The 20929-nt window shown below is 37.3% G+C and overlaps 1 protein-coding gene across 4 annotated transcripts in view; it reads right to left on the minus strand.

The window, feature by feature from the left end:
- The window catches only part of LOC150091364 (ralBP1-associated Eps domain-containing protein 2-like), a 303767-nt gene that overhangs the window by 12203 nt on the left and 270635 nt on the right, over positions 1–20929 (minus strand). For all 4 annotated transcript variants that reach the window (XM_090383441.1, XM_090383448.1, XM_090383421.1 and 1 more), the window contains one exon: positions 3770–3876. In XM_090383441.1, the coding sequence (XP_090239567.1) occupies positions 3770–3876 (107 nt within the window). The remainder of the gene's footprint in view (positions 1–3769; positions 3877–20929) is intronic.

A 20929-nucleotide genomic window follows, 5' to 3' on the forward strand; every position in this document is an offset into this window, starting at 1 on the left:
GACTCAATATTGCACTGGTCACTGCCATCAACTGAGTGCACTGCCTTAGATCCTCTATGCTTCCTAACCAAGGGAATAACCCCTCCCCCTCATGTCCTGCCTGTACCCATTTTACTTCCCACATTCAAATTCTGTATCCCTTCAAAGAGGTACAAGTCTCTGACATTCCTACAATGTCCATGTTTCATGACTTAATGAGTCCTTCGAATTCATAAAATTTGTTTACTAATCTGCTGATATTACCGCACATGCAAGTATACAGGTATCTGCATTTACTCTTAGTAAACCTGAAACAGCCTGTTTATATGATTCACTCCAGCAGGCCTTGTAGTTCCTGAATTGTTTCAAAAACAATTCAATAATTACAAACGATATTGTTTCAAAAACAGATATTACAAGCAAAAGCAATAGTGTTTCAAAAACAGATTGTTTAAAGAAAATCTGTTTTCTTTAAAATAACAGGGAAACAGCAGTGCAAGAATCACTCATGCCTCTGCCTATGTCTGAGGTGTAAGTGATCCTTGCACTATTAGTTTCTGTATTTCCCCAAGCTATCAAGGTTTCTAATCTGCCAAAAATTGCTTTGTTAGCATCAACAATATTCTTGCAACCCCCCCCCTTCTATTTAAGGGTATCCTAACCCTTAAAAACAGTTTTTTCTGTTAGCAACACAGACTACACAGAAAAAATTCAATCCCATGAACAGTCTCTTTAGGGCCAAATTGATTGGCATGACTCTCACATCACACACTTTCTCCTATCATGTCTGGGCAGAATTGCAATTTCAAATTTAATCCTAATATGCAACTTTTTCTCATCATTACTCTGTATTTGTTAAATAAGTCCTCAGATCTCCTACTCTTAATATCATTGTTATATCAAGCACAGACCATGCCAAGAAAAAATCCTAACCCATGAACAGTTAACTCCAGGGATGAATTAACAAGGCTCTCATCATGCACTCCCTCCTATCAACATCTGGGCAAAATTGCAGACACTTTGAAATTTAATCCTAGCACACAACTTTTTCTTCAACATTGCTCTGTACTTGTTAGGTAAGTCCTCAGATTTCCTACTCTTAATATCAATAGTACCAACATGCACAACAAATTCAGTAAGTGATGTTTAGAAGATTGAAAATAGATTTCACTAATTTTAGAGCCAAGACCATTTATAAATAACAAAAGAAGTTGTTCGGTCACCCTACTTTTAAATAGATTTTTAAGATAAAAAAAAGTTAAGAAATTTTTTGATATGCTGCATACACACAATTAAAATAATATCCAATTCCTCAATAAGGCATACTGGCAGTTTGTCTCTAGATATGCCTACAGTGACTCAATTCCTCAATAAGGAATGCTAGCAGTTTGTCTCTAGACTCTCTTGAGCCAAGGTAAATAATCTTTATTTGTATATTTACCATCCATACAATACATATAGAAGAAACTGCAAATTCCACACCACTGCAATTAATGCCAGATTAGCAATAAGGATATAATAATAATAATAATAATAATAATTAAAGGAGGAAAGAATTACATGTCTAAAGTTTTATTAAGCAAGCAAGAATTGTCAGATGTAAAATTAATAAAATGAAAGACAGCACTCATTAATTAATGATCTTTAAAGTAAAAATGCAAAAGTTAAGTGAAGACCACAAAAACTTCTTTTAAGTGTTTTCTTTTAAAACTTCTTTTAAAACAAAATGTCAAATGTAAAGCTGTAAATTTCATGAAATGAAAATTAAAGCTCCTGACCTGTGTTTGCAGGAAACCCAACTGACCACAGTAGAATTATTTTGTATATACACTCTGTGATCACTGAACTGTGACCACCCTATCCATAATGATGGGGTAGTCACAATTTGGATATGATCGAAAACCTGAAATGTAATACACTGCACGCTAACTTTTTTTATTGGTGTTCAGTTACTTTGAATAATGAAATGCTAATAATTTCTCAGTACAAGTAGGTGGGAAGGAGCAGCAGTGCGTAGCACACATTTCTTGATTAGACTGGGGTTCGAGCCCGTCACCACCAAATACGGAGGATGCGGAAAGGTCAGGGAATGACCACCGCATATCCCGGAGCAATATGGCCTTAGTTGCTAATGCTCCTAAAAAAAACAAAAAAAAAACAAACAAAACAATCAGTACAAGTTTTGTACTGAGAAGCACAAAGGTATTAGGTAGGTGGTCACAATTCAGTGATCACTGAGTACATATTGCTGTATTAAACTTAATAAATATGTGGTTATGTCTGGGGTAAAACCTCAGGGGCTCACATCTGGTGAGTATGGGCATGGCACACCCAGAGTCCCGAGCTGGATATCATCATTCTTCTCTTCCTTGGTGATTCCCTTCTACATCCCTCTCTCTCTCTCTCTCTCTCTCTCTCTCTCTCTCTCTCTCTCTCTCTCTCTCTCTCTCTCTCTCTCTCTCTCTCCCCCTCTGTCAGGGTAACAGAGTAATATTTTTTTTTTTTTTCAGTTGGTGCAGCAAAAGCCTCAGGCTTCCTTGCACCATATGGCTAATGATAATAATAATAAAATAATAAAAGCTTCAAACTATGAAAGCTATAAAAAAGTCATTGTACATATCAGGCACACCTCATCTGTGCATAGCTTTGAGTAAACTGAGTTTTCTACTTAGTGAATCCAATCCCATATTGTGGAGGCACTTTGCAAATGACTTGCCTTGGTATTGCACACTAAATAAAAAGCACTCCTTCAATGGAGAAGTATACTGCTAATTATTTATAATGTTAGTTGTTTAAATTGTATGCCACTACCATAACCACGGTTTTGACCCTGACTGGGGTCTCCTCGTTGGATATGTAGGCACTGTGAACACCTGAACAATCCAGTGATGAGATATATCCATATTATGTGAGATACGAGATGGTGCCGTAAATGAGGTAGGCATGTTTAAGTCTAGGGCAAAAAAGCTTCAAGCTACAAAAACTACAAAATGTCATTGTACATGTCAGGAATAGCCTCTTTCTGTTCATAAGCTTTAAGAAAATTAGGTTTGCCACATAGTGCATGATTTCATATTGTGGAAGTACTTTGCAATAGGTAGCTTAGTATTGCACTACTCTATCCAGTTGGGTATGGAAAAGGGCTATACCCAACATGTACAATAATTTAAAGCTTTTACAGCCTGAGCACTTCTATTTCATTTACTTCACCATCTTGCATCTCACATAATATGGATATATCTCATCACAAGGTTGTTCAGGTGTTCACGATGCCTAATTACTCAACAAAGGGACACCCAATCAACTATGGTCTGGGTAGTGATATACACTTTAAATAAATAGCAGAATATTTCTCTATTGGATAGCTACTTTTTATTTAAGCAGCATAATAAAAGGCAACTCATTGCAATGTGCCTCCACAATATGAGATCAATGCACTAAGTGGCAAATCCAGTTTTCTCAAACTATATACAGAAAGAGGCAATGCCCACACAATGACTTAATAAATACTTAAATCTTCATCTAGATTTAAGGGTACAGTAATTTACTGGAACATGTAAATTATTATTCAACTGCTACTGTAAATGTTTGTTGCTCTCTGCCTTCTACATTTACAGTTTTGTCTTATAGGAGAAGAGAACAACAATCAACTTAGTAATTTAAATTTTCTTTTCATGAAACACAGACAACAAACACACAGTAACTTTCAAATTAATCTGAAAGTTAATTCCTAAAATTTACCTAAACAAATTATGATACTAATGCAATCTTATAAACAAATATTACATACAATACAGAAGGCTGATATAATGCAAAACTTTCTCGCTGTGTTTGTTTCTGTTCAACAATATCTTCCGAGTAAGCCACAGATGAAGTACAAGATGCAAATGGAGTGGTCTAAAAATTTAAAAAACAAGTTTAAAAAGTTAAAGGAAGTCAAATAAAAGGAAGAGTCACTCAAAATTTAAAATACTCTTATCAAATAATAATTACTATATTTAGGTAAATACTTATTAAAGTAACACCAAAAATTTAACAGGACCTCATAAAGTCTTATTTAGTTTCAGAAACCACGTGGAGTTTTTAAAGTATGTGTACTGCCTGGTTTTGCACCAGTAAAATCCAAATCAAATCAAATCAAATCAAACTGCCTGGTTTATTAAAAAAAAAAAAAAAAAAAAAATAGAGTACAACAATTTACTTAACATTCGGTGCAAAAATCTGATTTGCATAACCCACTTTGTGATGTTCGCAAAATGCTAGAAGTGGAAATTACATCACTAATCTGTTTAATTGCTCTAACTCAAAATCCATTACTTCTACCTCAAACTGAGTAGACTTTTTTTTTTTTCTATTTTTTTTTTTTGCAAAGGTAAAGAAAGCCAACACGAGAACCATGGCAAACTTACCAGACAAACTGGTTTGCAACTACTGCAGTTTCTCCCTGCATTCTCGGTAAACAGACAGTGCATGTTATTGGTAGCGGCAGTAGAAGTCGAGAACAATATACTGATTGACACAGAGGCATGACAGACAGATAATGTACTGATTGGTCCGTAAACACAACAGACAATAACATCATAGCTTTAAATGATTGACTGACATTATGATATGTGCATATATAAAGAACCTTTCTTTCTTTTTCTATTATTTCTTAACGTACCCTTTCCCTTTAACAAATGGTTTACTCTTCAGACTGAGATAGTAGGACCAGTGCTGAGATCACTATTGTTTTTCATTTTCATATTTCTTAAATGACAATGATGATGGTGGGGTGGGGAAGGAAGTCATGTCAACATTGGAAGAGTGGTTAATGATAACAAGCAGTGCTCCTTCAGGTAATTAAGACAGGCTTCAAGAATGATCACAAAAATGGCAGCTACATTTTAATGCAGCAAATGCAAGGTCTTATACTGGGGGAAATCCAATAATAACGTAAACCGTATACAGGAAACGTCTGCTAATCTGACTCCTCTTAATCTGACTTTCAGTTAATCCGACAGTTTATGGGTTTGAACCCCCACTCCAAAAAATTGAAAAAGGCATCAATTTAAAAAAGCCAAATTTAAAGTGCATGTCATTAGTTTGTTTTATTTTTTTGTTAGCCTGAGAGTTTTTACTTTCCCTGGAATTATAACCAATCCATACTAATACTCAGTTATCGTTATTGTAATAGTACAACATCAAGTCTGAGTTGTGTAACTGTTGAGTATCTATTGCCAGTTGAAAGAATAGAGAGAACATTCCCATTGTAGCTCAGAGCAATATGGCCTTAGTTGCTAATGCTCCTAAAAAACCAAACAACAACAACCCATTGTAGCTAGGCAAAGTTTGGAGCTCAGGGAATGTGAGAAACCTCTCGCTCTGAGTTATATGAATTTCTCTCCTTATCTAATAAAAAAGTAAGGCAAAGTCTCCCTAGTCCCTACCAGATTAATAGAAATGAATTAATTAATGAGCAAAGGGAAAGGAATGCAGGAGCCTGGCTTCTCACAATACATAAGGGATTTTATGGCCGGGATAACAGAACGGAAGTCGTGGGAGGTTGGCAAGAAGGGAAGCCAGTGTGAGAAAAGAGTAGGTGGGCATTTTTATTAATGTCTCCGACACCAGGACGTTAAGTAAAAACATCCAGAGACAAGGGTACCCATGTGTGTGTGGGGGGGGGGGCACGAGTCATCCCTGGACCGTCTTGGACAGGAAACTCGTGACTTCCAGTGGCCAATGAGAGAGTTTTGCTCTAGAAGACAAAGGAGAGTATAGAATATAAAAGGGGCCCAAAATGAGACCAGAGGGTTGTCACTGTCGTCACCGCTGGAGGCTCTGCTAGTTTTGGTCGCCATCGTTCCTGTGGATGCTGAAAGATTGTCGCCTTAGTTGCTGTAGGTTTGCCATTATATAGTGGATCATGTGGTCATCAATGCTGGTTGCCGCTCTGCCTAAGTCACCATTGGCATCTCGCCCAAGCCTCTTCACAGTAGCTGTCCGCACAATCCGATCTGGCTGAAGAGATGGAATTGTGATGACCAGAGAAGACCACAATCCACTCCACTATAGAAGGAAGCCTTGTAAAGAGCTCCAGGACAAACCAATTTAATCTGGTAAGCAAACCATTCTTACGTATGGATGAATATGTGTGAAACAGCCAAATTTACTTTAAACTCAATGCTTCCTTTCTCATTCTCTTTTATACCTGGATATTAGTATTAATTCAATAAGGTATATCAGAGTTTATGTTCTAATATTATATAGAGGATGTCAAAAGTCAAAGACCGGATTTATTTCGAAAAGATAGAATGTAGAATTGCATAAAATCACTATACCATTGGATTTTATAACTCTATGTCCTGTTGTTAGTATATGATTGTACTTGGAAGCGATGCATACTTTACTCATTGTATTATTATTGTGTGAAAATATATTTTATGCATGACCCTTTTTGTTTGTAATAAATGTTAAGTGTTATTTGTTTGTCGCATTCTCTCTGTCAGTATCTTGAAACACGCCAGGGTAAATAAATAATGAAAATGGATTTTTGCAGGATGGAAAGATACTAAGTGATCTTTCCATTACAAAACACAATGCGATCTGTTGCTGCAACGATCAGGGGGGGGGGTCATGAAAACCCCTTGGTTGCCGAGAGCACAGGTTTTTGTCCTAAGTGATTGAACAGTTGGAGCAGAATAGACATCACAGGTGTACCCTGAAGAAAGGGGGGGGGTCGACATTTTATTGTTATTTTTAAAATGTTTAAGATTAATATAAAAGTACGCTGTGGTGATCACCAACCTCGAATAGGAGAGAGCATCAAAAGAAGATTAATATACAGAGTACATATATTACAATGTTGGAATAAACACGTACTACAATGTCATTTATTCTGTACAGTGCCCAGAAAATGTATTTTTATTGAGAAATGCTTGATTATTATTTTGTAGCATATACTATTCAACTAAATATTTTTTATAGTTGTATGGATAATATAAAATAAAACAAATAAACAAACTGAATTTTGTTTAGGTTATTTAATAACAAGGCAGACTACATTGTACCCAGGCCTGTGCATCTTGGATTTCAAATTGTCATTTTGCCAGTATGAGCATTGGGTATTGTCTTGTGCAGTGTCTAGTAATAGAGCTCCATTTTACTTTCTCAAGGTAATATTTTTTTATTTATTAACCACGGCTGACAATGAGCAGTCCAAGATGACCTACCCCTTTAATGATTCAGGAGTCCTACTCCTGAATCACCAAAGACCAATAAGAGGAAGCATAATACTTTGTGCATTGCTCAAAAGCTGGAAGTCACTGAACAAATAAAGTGAGGGGCATGCCGAAGCAATGTTGCTAAAGAATATGGCACAGGATTGATGACAGTCTAAGATATTGTGAAGCAGGCAGAAGCTTCGAGAATATGCTACCAAGCTAGAGAATAATGTACAGAAGTCCTTGCAACAAAGAAAGACAGTAAAATCATCTGTTGCTGGTGATTCAGCAGTGTATATGTGGTTCAAAGCTAAGCATGCTAAGGGTTCCCCCCTCTCAGTGGTGAGAATTATGTGAGGACTTGACAATTCTATAATGACTTGGCCAGGCAGGAGTAGCGTGCTTATAGTGATGGATGGCTCAGTAGATTTAAGAGGCGGTATTGTATCCATAAGTTGGTTGTGTCAGGTGCAACTTGTGCATTATAAACATGCAGAAGTCTATAATGCAAACAAAACTGGACTGCAATGGAGGTGTTTGCCCAGGACTACACTAGCTGGTTCTGATGAAGCTTTACTTTCCTGATGAGGTTTTATTTTCCTTGAACTCATGAGACATTGTGAATTCAAGGAACATAAATATAGTGTGACGGTTTTAGTCATGGAAATGTGGCAGGTGCTCATAAATAGAAGCTGCTCGTTATTGGAAAGTACAGCAAGCCTCATTCCCTTAAAAAATGTAGCCAGCCTACCTGTGGTCTACAAGAGCCAGAAATCTGCCAGGATGAATGTAGAAATATCTGAGGACCAGTTTAAGAATTCTTTTGTTCCCAGCATGAGAGATCAGCATCTGAACTGTCATCTCAAAGACAGTTCTCATCTTGGATAACTGCAGGGCTAATTTGGCAGATGATTCTCTTGAGGTGAATGTACTACAGCTTTTCTTCCAGCTAATGTAATATCTTTGATTCAGCCAATGGACCAGGGGATCATTCTAAATCTTAAAAAAATGTATTACAGCAGGCCCCCATTATAACATGGTTCACTTTACGCTGATTCACTATAACGCTGTTCTTATATTATAACCCGTATCTGACTATAACGCTGTCACAGATCACTATAATGCTCTTTTACAGATTGCATTTCTGGCATATTTAACGAAATCGTTTCATCTGATGGAGTCGATAGCTTGAAAATGAATATCAAAACAGCATTAAAACGTTTCCCACGCCGACTTGAAAAATTTTCCCACGCTCAGTGAAATTTTCCCACGCTCAGTGAAATTTTCTCGCACGCTAATTTAATTTCAGTACAGTGACTTGTTACGTAGTTCTGAGATCAACATTTTAAAAAATGATCAAGTATATTGCTTGTAATATTTGCGTTATATGCATTTATCCAAAGACTAATCATCACTCAGTACAGTATTACACAGCGTGCGTAACGGACAGTTTACTCGAACATTGTATCATAATTAATGCAACCAACGCAGTTACATTTTAGAAGAGTTAATAATGGCCGATAAGAATGAAAAAGCAACGTCTGAGCGCAGTACGAAGACTATAAATGTAAGAAAAAGACTGAATTGGAAAATTAAATTAGACGTTTTGAAGCGAATCGATTCCGTTTTTTCGTTTTTAGGAGCATTAGCAACTAAGGCCATATGCGGTGGTCATTCCCTGACCTTTCCGCATGCTCCGTATTTGGTGGTGACGGGCTTGAACCCCGGTCTAATCAAGAAGCGTGTGCTACGCACTGCTGCTCCTTCCCACCTGGCTACGGAGGCGCCGAATCGATTCCGGTCAACGACAAGCTGATGTATGCCATAATTTAGGACTTGTAAGTTTAACTGTAAGAACAATTATAAAAAAATAAAGAATTAATTTAACAGCGGGAAAGATAGCTGTTCCACTGCAAGCAACTAGGGCTAGGCCGGCTATTAGGATTGAAATGGAAAGACTTATTTTATTGAAGATAATATCCAATGCAGAATTCAGTTATGTTAAATATTATTAAAAAAGAGAGAGATCAGCCAATATGATTATCTGAAGAAAACTCACTTAAAAAAAAAAATGTGGAACCATTTAAAACTGGTAAGGGCTGGTTGAATAGATTTAAAATCCAGGGAGAAGCCGCAAGTGCAGATCAAGGAGCCGAAACTTTCAAAAAAGAACTTGTTAAAATTATTGAAGAGGGGTATTATGTGTTATACTTCTCAAAAAGTTTTTAACATAGATGAAGCAGGACTTTTGTGGAAACGAATGCCTAAAATAAGTTTCATATTGAAAGAAGAAAAAAAAAACATGCCAGGTTACAAAGCGGCGAAGGATCGGTTGACTTTATTGTTGGGTGGTAACGCTGCGGGGGATTTAAAATTAATAACCCTTTTAGTTTATTTGGAAGAGGGCCAAAGTTCAATAGAAAATCGACACATTTTTCATGATTAAATTCATCATTTAAAATCATTTTAGATCTATTAAATTCATGATTTTAATTGGAATTTTAAGTTTAATTTTGATAAGTAAATAGTTACCACATTATTATATACGTATGTAATAAAGAATATTTTATATGTACAAATATTTGGATATTAAATATTTTGACCGACATTTGTGCATCTTTTCACTACCGTTTATTATTGATTAGGAAATATCCTATGGCGCCGACCGCAACTCACAAATACATATGTTACCTTATGGGAATGCGGTGCTCGCTTAGCGCAGATTCACTTAGCACTCTGTTTTTCCAGAACGAATTATCAGCGTTAAGCGGGGGTCACCTGTATAGGAAGTTATTTATGCAATCAACTTGGATGTAGTTGCATTTCAGGAAATTTTTAATATTAAACATGCAATCTTCAAATTCTATTTTATGTTTGGGAGGTCAAGAAAGAGACATTGGTGAGGTGCTGGCATAAACTCTGGCTGGATTCTATGTTTTTTTTTTTTTATGATAGTTGTGATGAAAATAACTTTGAAGGATTTCGGACAAAGAGAAGAGCCCCTCAGGACAGTGCAATAAAGGTCTGGAAGAGAAAGAATTAGAAGAGTATCTTTCAGTAGATGATGATGACCAACCTATTGAACCTTAATTAACTGAAGACGTTATAGCAGAGATGTAAAAGGCCAAAAAGCAGAGGCTAGTGATGATGAAGAACCAGTCATAGAAAACAGTGGCCAAGACAAATACATATTACATGGGCTGAAGCTGCTCATGCTTTGGATACCTACACTGAGTTTGTGAGGAACTCTTTAATGTACAATCAGGCTGATTTGATGGATCTGATACTGGAGAAGTATAAGTTTGAAGAACAAAGATTGAAAGCTTTGGTACAGTCTGAAATTAAAGCCTTCATCCAACAAAAGAAGGGTCTTCATCATCAGATATTTTCAACCCAGTCCAGAATAAAGGCCTCTCCAGCAACTTTCCAGGTCTTCCTATTTTGCGCAATGGCCATCCATTTACTAACCACAAACTCATGAATTTCATCTGTCCATCTCCGTTGTTGTCCTCCAGGTTTTCTTCTAGCTCCTCTAGGGTACCATTCTATTATCACTTAGTCCATCTGCCATCCATTTTAGTTCTTTAGTTTTGATAAGAATGTCCTTTATTTGTGTTTGCTGCCTAACTATGTATTTCTCTTCTTATCTAACAGTCTGATTCTTAATATAATTCATTCCTTTCTTCGCTGTGTAGTTTTCCACTTCTCTTCCATTCTTTCGGTGAGTGCTCAAGTTTCACTTCCATAAGTCATGGTGGGGAGTATACATAAGTTCATTATTTTACGTTTCAGACAAATTGGGATATTACTCCACCTCAGTATGTGACTATATTTCCTGAATGCTACCCACCCGAAATTCATTCTTCTCTTGACTTCAGCCATTTATCATTATTACAGCTAATAACTTGTCCCAGATAAGTATATGACTCCACCTTTTCAATTACTGCTCCTTCAATCATTATGTCCCTTTCTGTGGCATACTTATTCATCATTACTTTTGTATTAGCCATATTCATCTTTAGTCTGAAATCCTTACTAACTATTCATAACTGATTAAGATTTTCCTCTAATTCTTTGGGATTGTGGCTTATGATCACAATGTCATCTGCAAATCGTAAATGGTTTAGATATTCTCCATTCACATTGATTCCTTTCTGCGACCAGTCTAATCTTCTGAAAGCTTCCTCAAGGTCAGCAGTAAACAACTTCGGAGATATTGTGTTCTCCTTGTTGAACTCCTTTCTCAATTTTAAATTTGCTACTATCTTTGTCTAGTCCAATAAAGGAGGTAGCATTCTCATAAATTTTCTTCAATATCATAATGTATGGAGTCAAATGCCAGGCATAATGGTGTTTTATATTCATTTGCGTTCTCCATTAGCTGTGACATTACGTGAAGGTGATCCATAGTTGAGACTCATGTCCTAAAGCCAGCTTGCTCTTTCAGTTGATTCTCATCAAGTATTTTTTCTAATCTGTTAGTAATGACCCCTGTGAATAACTTGTAGATGTGGGACAACAAGCTAACTGGTCTATAATTTCCAATTTCTGATTTATCTCCTTTCTTGCACAGCAAAATTATGATTACATTATTCCACTCCTTAGGTGTCACCCCTTTCTAATGTATTTTGTGAAGAGTCTTGGCAATTTCTGTGTCATGTCTCTTCCTTCCAATTTTAACTCTACAGTAACTTCATCTTCACCTGGGGCTTTCTGATACTGCATTTTCTTCAATGCATGTTCTACCTCATCAGGAAGGATATTGCTGTTTTGTGATCCACCTTCCCCACTGCTGGCATTGTCCGGACGGTCTGTGACAGCCAAATCCTCTGCTTGCACCTTCACGATGGTGGGACTGTTAGTAATCCTGGGTATAACTTCCATGCACAAGTACATGGTGGGTGACAACCCAGGTGTGAACCAAAGTGAGCAGGGGTCGAGATGTGGCGCCCACACCACATGGAGGAACGCCGCCCCTCTATGTTACCAGGCAGTACTAGGTGGTAGATGACTCTCATCAACCGGTGAAATACCACCACTTTGCTTATTGGAGGCTTCAAGTGGTGGAACCCATGTTTAGTCTCTAGTGCTAAGTTCCGGTCAACCCTTCCCTATCTCTTCCATCATGCAGTATGATTCATGACTTTTGAGGTTATGATGAACGTCGTGGCGAGATCCAATATTCCTTACATTTCGAGGGTACAGCTCTAAAATGGTGTTCGCAGGCCGGCTGCTAGTTAGTACACCGGACCGAACCTATTGGTAACTCTCTAGGAGGCTTCCGGATCAGCTAGTGTATAATCTTGCTACCTCTACTCTGCCAGATAGTGACTGGAGGGAGTCTGAATAGTGTGTGTGTGTGTGCGGGGAACATTGTCGAGGCCACGTTATGTCAAGGATCTGGGTATATTCTTACCACGTGTATGCCATATCCAAAAATTTCATTACTTCATACAGCATGTCCCACCCACTTTTTCTTACTATTGAATACACCATGAATTGTCAAATTAATAGAGCAAGCTTATCTGCGAAAAGATATAAACCTCCCAAGGACTTCCTAATTCATTTCACAAATATACATGGCCTCAATTCTAATCTCAACGATGTCCATTTCCACTTGCAGTCTGCCAAACCCCATGTACTTTTTCTGACAGAATCTCAGTTATCGGTTGATTCAACTACTGCTCATCTCAGATACGCAAATTATTCGCTGTATGATTGCTTTCGCCTCAAAGGCGGGACTTGTGCATATGTCCGTTCTGATATTCCCTGTCAGAGACTTGGCAATTTGGAATCTCCTCTCTTTGATCTTCTCTGGCTTAAAATCTCTCTACCTCATTGTGTCAAATTCATCTGTTGCCTCTACCGTTCTCCCAACTCCACTAATCACCTGGAGCTCTTTGACTTCCTCTCTTCGCAACTTGACTTTCTCCAGTCCAACTTTCCTAACAGTGAGGTAATTTTCCTTGGTGATTTTAATGTTCACAACTCCAGCTGGCTTCCGTTTTCTAGTCACACCGACCCAGCAAGTCGAGATGCTGAGGCTTTTGCAATTACTAATGACCTAGCTTGATCTTTTTCACACAAACAACCCTTCTAAGTACACGGTCAAAGTGAGAGGTCCTTCAGGCACTTCAGATCACAACTTGGTGATTGTCTCTTCTCCAATGGAACCTTTATCTCATGGCTATTCCCAACCTCGTGTTGTTTGGCATTACAAGAATGCAAAATGGGATGACCTGAGAGACTTCTTTTCTTCTTTTCCTTCGTCGAATTACTGTTTCAAAACTTCTGATGTCAACGTTTGCTCAGATCGTGTCAGTGAAATTATTCTTGCAGGAACGGAATCCTTTCTCCCACACTCCACTTTAAAATCTCGTCCTTTATCTAAACCTTGGTTTTCCAATAAATGTGCTAAGGCTGTTCAAGAGAAGAATGTTGCATATTGTAATTGGACTGTTTATAATTCTTCAGTTTCATTTTCTGCCTACACCAAAGCTCGCAACAATTGTAAAGCAGTTATTAATCAGTCCAAACTCGAGTTTGAACAGGCTAAGAGTAGAAAACTTGCTTCTTGCCCTAATGGTAGCCGAACATTCTGGTCTCTTGCCAAAGCTATTGGCCACAACTTTCGCCCATCTCTGCTCCCACCGCTGTCCAAACCAGATGGTTCTGTTGTCACTTCAGCCAAGGATAAAGCTGACCTGCTAGCATCCCATTTTTCTTCCAGCTCATGTAATGATCTTGGTAAAACACCTCCCACCATTCCCAACACGCTCCATTCAATTCGTCCTGTGGTCTTCCGTCAAAATGATATCAGAAGGATTTTGATGAATCTTGATGCTAAAAAAGCTCCAGGTCCTGATGATATTTCTCCACTTGTTCTCAAAACCTGTGCTCCTGAACTCACTCCTATTCTTTGCCACCTTTTTTCACTTTCTTATTCCAAAGGTGTTTTTCCTTCTGCTTGGAAATTTGCTCATATCCAGCCAGTTCCTAAAAAGGGTGACAAATTCTTCCCATCGAATTATTGTCCTATTCCAATTACTTCTACTCTTTCTAAAGTAATGGAGAAATCAATTAACTGCCAACTCTTAAACTACCTAGAAACCTTCCGTCTGATCTACGATCGCCAGTATGAATTCTGTCAGTGTCGATCCACTGGTGATATTTTGGCTTATGTTACCCATTTATGGACTAATTCAATGGAAAGGTTCGGTGAAACACAAGTAGTTGCTCTTCACATCTCAAAGGCTTTCGATCGTGTTTGGCATAAAGGTCTTCTAAACAAGCTTCCATCTTATGGTTTGCCAACCGTTTTTAGTAATTGGTTATTCAGTTTTCTCTCTGATCGCTCACTGAGGGTGATGGTAGATGGCTCTCTGTCTTCTAACTTCTCCACTAATGCCAGTGTCCACCAAGGTTCAGTTCTTTCCCCCACTCTTTTCCTCTTGTATATTAATTTCCTTCTTCCATTGACTGGAAATCCTATCCATAGTTTTGCGATTATAGCACATTGCATTCAACTTTCAATTTTGAGAAATCTTGTCCGCTCAATCAGCTTCAACTTCTCGAAAATCTGCTACCAATTCCTTAAATGCCGATCTTCAGGTTATTCTCCAGTGGGGCAAAGACAACTTAGTTGATTTCAATCCTTCTAAAACTCAGTCTTGTCTTATATCTCGCAAAAAGGATTCTTCTGCTCCTATGCTTATCTTTAGTGACACTCCAATTTCTAGGCAAAATGATATATCACTTTTGGGGATTACCCTGACTTCTAATCTCTCTTGGCACAAGCACATTACAAATATTGCTTCCGCTGCATCTAAAAAACTTGGTTTTCTCTTTCGCTCTCGGCGTTACTTTTCTTCCAAACAGCTGCTCACTCTGTATAAATCGCAAATCCACCCTGCCATGGAATATTGTTCCCACATCTGGGGTGGTGCCCGGAAAACCTCTCTCAGGCTTCTTGATTCCATTCAGAAGAGGGCAGTTAGGTTAATTAATGATTCAACTCTAACAGAGTCTCTCCACTCGCTTTCTCATAGACGTACTGTTTCTGCTGCATGCCTCTTCTACAGATACTTCCATGGGCACTGTTCTTCTGAATTGGATTCTATAATTCCCGCTCACTCTTTCAAAACAGTCCGACCACGTGCCGCCACCAGTCAACATCCATTTACTGTCCAACTTCAAACCCACAGAACCAACTTTTCATCTTCCTCATTTATTCATTCAACTGCCGTTTTCTGGAACAACCTTCCTTCATATGTATTTCCTGAAAATTACAATCTACTGAAGTTCAAGTGCAATGTCAACAAATATCTTCTTTTGTCTTCTCAACCTCCAACCCAAGCACAGTACTAAGTACTATAGGTTCTAATACCTCTCGTGTTTGGGGTTCACATAAAAAAGGAAAAAAAAAAAAAAAATTATTCCCTCGCTCCCTATATAATTCTTTATAGTAGTATTTTGCTATTTATAAGTACGTCATCCCTATTCTTCATTTTCAGTATCATTTGTCTTTCTGTTTTACTGCTCATGGCTGCTGATTTAAGTCCTTTGTTTTCCCTTAATGCTTGTTCTATTTTTCTTGTGTTAAATCTTATGTCCTCTCTCAGTCTCTTTCTAATGGATTTGCATAACTCTGTATACTGAATTCTGTCTTTGTCAGTGTTTATCTTGCTTTTCATTTGTAATCTTCGATTCATCACGACAAGTGTTTCTTGACTAATTTTTTCTTCTTTGGATTTCTTTTTACCTATAAGTTTCTTGATCTTTATCACTTTCTTGGTCCTGAGCAGTCTGCAGAAGCTCAAACTTGTTCTTAAGTTCCAGTATATACTACTGCTTTTTCTCCTCTTCTGTTATCTCATAGAACTTTGTATTATTTACTCAAAGTCAGTTTTTCCTTTTTTTTTTCTTACATCTACATCAAGTGTGCATCTTACCATTCTGTGATCACTTCCAACATTTAGCTTGTTCGGGACAGTAACATCATTCACAATATATCTTCTGTTAGTGTATAGAAAGAGAAGGGTACCAGCTAGCAATATATGTAATTTATGGACTATGATTTCGTTAAAATTTTTTGGAGAATTTTTTTCTTTTAGTACCTCATGTCTTAATAAATAGAGCTTATTTATCTTATACAGTGCATTAAAAAAACATATTTTTATTAATTAGGCAGCTTCTTAGGCTCAAAAGTGTAAAAACTTGAGTGGAAATGAAAAAAAAATCTAACAGTTCAACTTTTCAGCTAATCTAACACCACGGACCTCGGACCTGAGTGTGTTGGATTAGCAGAAGTTGCCTGCATGTATAGCAATCCCAAAATAAGATAAACTATGTATGTTATCTATAAGAAATATATATAATTATCCTGGCGGATCATATGATAATAATAATAATAAATTGTCTGTTTATACTCCAGGATGACCACACAGTCAGGAGTTCATAAGATATAGTCAGCCCTAGTATAGCATGATAGTTGTGTTCCTAGAAACTCCTATGCAATATAAACAACAGGCCCAATGGGAAAAATACGGTTAGGTGGCAACCACCCAAAATTGAACACACATTTGTAACCAAAACATTACCAAACACAATAAATAATCGTAATAAAATACGTAAGTATTTTGTTACGACTATTACAAAATAAAATATTGTTAATGCTTTTGCTTCTATTGTAAGCAAACTTGTTCTTTGTTTGATTTTCTATCCAAACAGATGGCAGCCGTTCCATCTCTTCCAATTCTTTGTCTTGATCTAATAGATTTTAATTACACTTTGAGTTGTTCCTGCTATGAAAGTTGTTTATATTTTCTCTGCATTCTTTCTAATTCTTGGCGTTGCCTCATTTAGGCCTGTAGCATGTGCAATATCACATGGTCTTTCATTTCGCTCAAGACGTTTTGCAATTTCATATTTTTTCTCTATCGACAGAGGTGGACATAAGCCTTACCAGGGAAACCCCGGTGGGCCGGAGGCCAGTGTGATTTTGGCCATAAATGCTAGTATGAGGCCACCACAAATTTTCCCGGGTAAGAATTTTCGACCCAGTCCACCTCTGTTTATCGATATTGCTTTTATTTTTCTCTCTGAATCTGTAGTGTCTTCACCAGGATGCTTTTCCTTCCTTTTCATACCTTTTAAGTATTTTACTCATTTTTAGGGAATAAAGCACAATCACAAAATGAGGAGGCACGCTTGATACACAAACAAAGCTGCGCACGTGTAGCAACTGAATAAACAACGCCGTAAAGGCAGTGTCACACTATTAACACCTCACTAGCTCACATTTTACTAAAGCACATTTCTGGAGGCTACTACCATAAAATAATAAAAACAATTTCCAGTTGCATTTCTGCTAGTGGAATCTGTTATAAACTGGTAGTAAACTCGATCTAATTGCATTTGCGATAATACTGATAGCTGGAATTGTGTGGGTTTTTATGTTATTATGGTGAAATGTGTTTCCCCTTCACTGATATAAAAAACATAAATACATTTTCAGAATCTTCTCTTCATTCCTATGTTGTGTTCAGTTGGGGTTATTCCGTGTTCGACTGCCATTTCTTGTAAACACAAAGGCGAACTGTGCATAAGCGAATTCGGTTCGTGTTATATACAATATTGTTCCCCAATTTATAAATCGTGCATGATCGAATTCTTGTAGTGTAAACATGTGTTATATGAGGACTGACTATACAGAGAATATGAAAAACAGCACTGTATTTAGCAGTCACAGGCTTGAATAAAGGTAACTCAAAGTGTGTACTTATGCACCCTCGCGCTTGACCACTGAGCAATGATGGGTAACCAAAAATAAGGTTCTTGCATTAACCATTAATCAAATATCTAGACAATAACAAATTTTTTTCTACCTTCCTAAATATAGTCAAACTTTTACTGCAATATTTTTTGGTGGTTTTTTTATGGTTTTCATACAGAAACTGCAAGCAAGAACCAGTCATGTGACCTGGCACTATCTTTGCAACTATTTGGCTTTTTGCCTAAAGCATAGCATGGTATTGGACAAGCACTGACACTACATTTGTTTAGAGTTTCAGACTACTTTATTTCAATAAATATCTCCAGTTTTACCCTACCTGTTTCAGAATGATTTGTTATTGTTTTCACATAGTAAAGACAGGAAGTAAGTACTGTCAAACACCCTTCTCAAAAAGAGGATGTTTGTTGTCGTTTATTTGGTTTTTAGGAGCATTAGCAACTAAGGCCATATTGCTCTGGAAATATGCGGTTGTCATTCCCTGACCTTTCCGCATCATCCGTATTTGGTGGTGATGGGCTCGAACCCCAGTCTAGTCAAGAAGCGTGTGCTACGCACTGCTGCTCCTTCCCACCTGGCTATGGAGGCACCACCAAAAAGAGGAAACAAAACACAGATTGCATACATTAACATACAGCATGCAGTTCAGATAGACTGAGGCTATTCTCTGATAACTGAAGAATTCAACCGAGTTCATAAAACAAGTAAGCCTTCAGCAACAGAGCACTACAGCATTACAGCCACGAGGACAAGAGTCCACCAACTCTGGTCTTATCTGTATACTATGACAAATGCCACAAAAAAAAAAAAAAAAAAAAAAAAAACAATCTGCGACAAGTCCCAATGAAAACCCAACACAATCTGATGAACAAATAATGAATTCCATTGCAATGTTGCATTGGATCAATGTTGTTATCCACCAAGAAGCCCAGGTCATGTCAAAACCAAACTGGCTAAATATCCTATAAACAGATAAAACTAATGAGAAACTCCACAGAAATTTTGCACTTCCACCAACAAATGCTCATGACCACAAGACATAGCAAAATGATCTTTGGTTTGTTTTTTTGAGGCAATGAGCATTAATATTCATGCCCATCTAAGGCCAGAGGCAACATATTTGAACAAAGGCAACCAAACTTCCATATACATTTCCATCTTGCCACCATGCCAAATTGTTAGTAAATATTATATAATGAGGTCTCCCTACTTTTTGCCTATCATGCATTTCTGGGTGCATTTTAAAAAATTTGACCCCCCCCCCCCATAATTTTTTATTTCTAACTCGACCTTTTGAATATTCTGTGGAAAATGTTTTTTTTCCGGGAAACAGCAGGAGTACAGCTTTACTAATTTAAATGTATCCAACTAAAATCATTCCTGAAAAAATCTATTCCAATACTCTGGACGCTGTAATGACTTCCTTTCACTAGAAAACACTTGGAAATTCTCAATCCTTTTCAGATTTATTCAAATGTTAATCCTTCATCAAGTCCACCTTCATATGCCCAATGATCAATTCTGTGATGATCCTTGCAAGTGAAGGCAGGAAACTGCATACCCTCTCACCTCTCTTAATATGGTATGCAACAACTTTAACAAACTGTATATCTAAATCAATTTTATATGCAGGTTAGTGCAATTTAACCTTCATTTTTCTAAATATTTTCTCTTCATTTGGTATAATTTTCTTTACAGATCAATCTGGTTTTCATAAAACAGCAATAAAACAGACTTCACAGAATTAGGGATTTTGCTAATATCATTTACAAAAATAACATATGGAAATTTCCTCCAGAAATATATGGAAACTGTAATGGATTCCTACTATTAAGGAAGGACTTTACATGAATAAGGGCGAGACTCCTAATCTTTATCAGATAGCACGGAGGGTCCACGAGATTTTTGCAGACCTCAACCTGCCTAATAAGATCTGCTAAAGATACCAACACTTTGAATGTGGGCTTCAGAGCTCAGTTTTAGTGTTTCATATTAAAGATCAAGCAGAATGTGGAGGTTCCACCAACTCTGCATTGTGTACTTTGTGTTGCAGAACAAACTCTGTCAAGGACAGATAGTGTGTGTTATTTTGTGTGGTCTGTGTAGTGTTGTGCTGGTTGGTTGGTTGGTTGGTTGTTGGGTTTTATTGGCGCATTAGCAACTAAGGCTATAATGCACCAAAACCAGGTGATATATAAAAATTTTAATTTCACTGACCTAATTACTTAGATCACCATGTCAAAATATAAAATGTAAAAAAGATAAATCAATAAAGAAATAACAATAACATGTAAATTTTAAATACAAGTAAAAACCTTTATTGATTTAAAATAGCTAAAAACAGCAGACACATTGTCATTGTCGGATAAAATCTGACTGAGTGTATAAGGCTCAGTCAGATGGTTAAAAGCGGTAAAACGGATATTGCTAAAATCTGGACAGTCAATTAAAATGTGTCTGATTGTTATGTTAAAATTGTGCCACAGGACTCACACATAGGTGGATTATCAGCCCTCAGTCATTTGACTCATTCGTTTTTTGCTATGTCCTATGCGGGTCCGGTCAAGAACAACTTCCTCCTTATGATTCCAGCGCAGACTAGACTGCCACGGTTCAATTACAGGCTTTATATGATATAATTTATTCGTAGTCTGTCTATTCCACGAATCCTGCCATTGGGAGTGTATGTTCTGGTGTATTATTTGCCTGTAGTCTGTATAGGGGACTGATAGGCGGCGATTATTATTGGGAATTGCTGATTTGGCTGTGATGTTAGCCAAATCATTTCCCCTACTTCTTAATCTTCTGCTGAATGCAAGACAGAACTGGATGAGAATTATATCTCACAGTTATTAAAGCCTGTAACACGCTGAGAGAATCGGAATATAAAATAAACCGTTGGTATTGGCATTTACTAATGTGATCCAAGGCTAACTCTATCGCGTGCAGCTCT

Source organism: Mastigoproctus giganteus, chromosome 1, assembly GCF_048544385.1.
Source record: "Mastigoproctus giganteus isolate SK-2022 chromosome 1, ASM4854438v1, whole genome shotgun sequence".
Lineage (NCBI taxonomy): Eukaryota > Metazoa > Arthropoda > Arachnida > Uropygi > Thelyphonidae > Mastigoproctus > Mastigoproctus giganteus.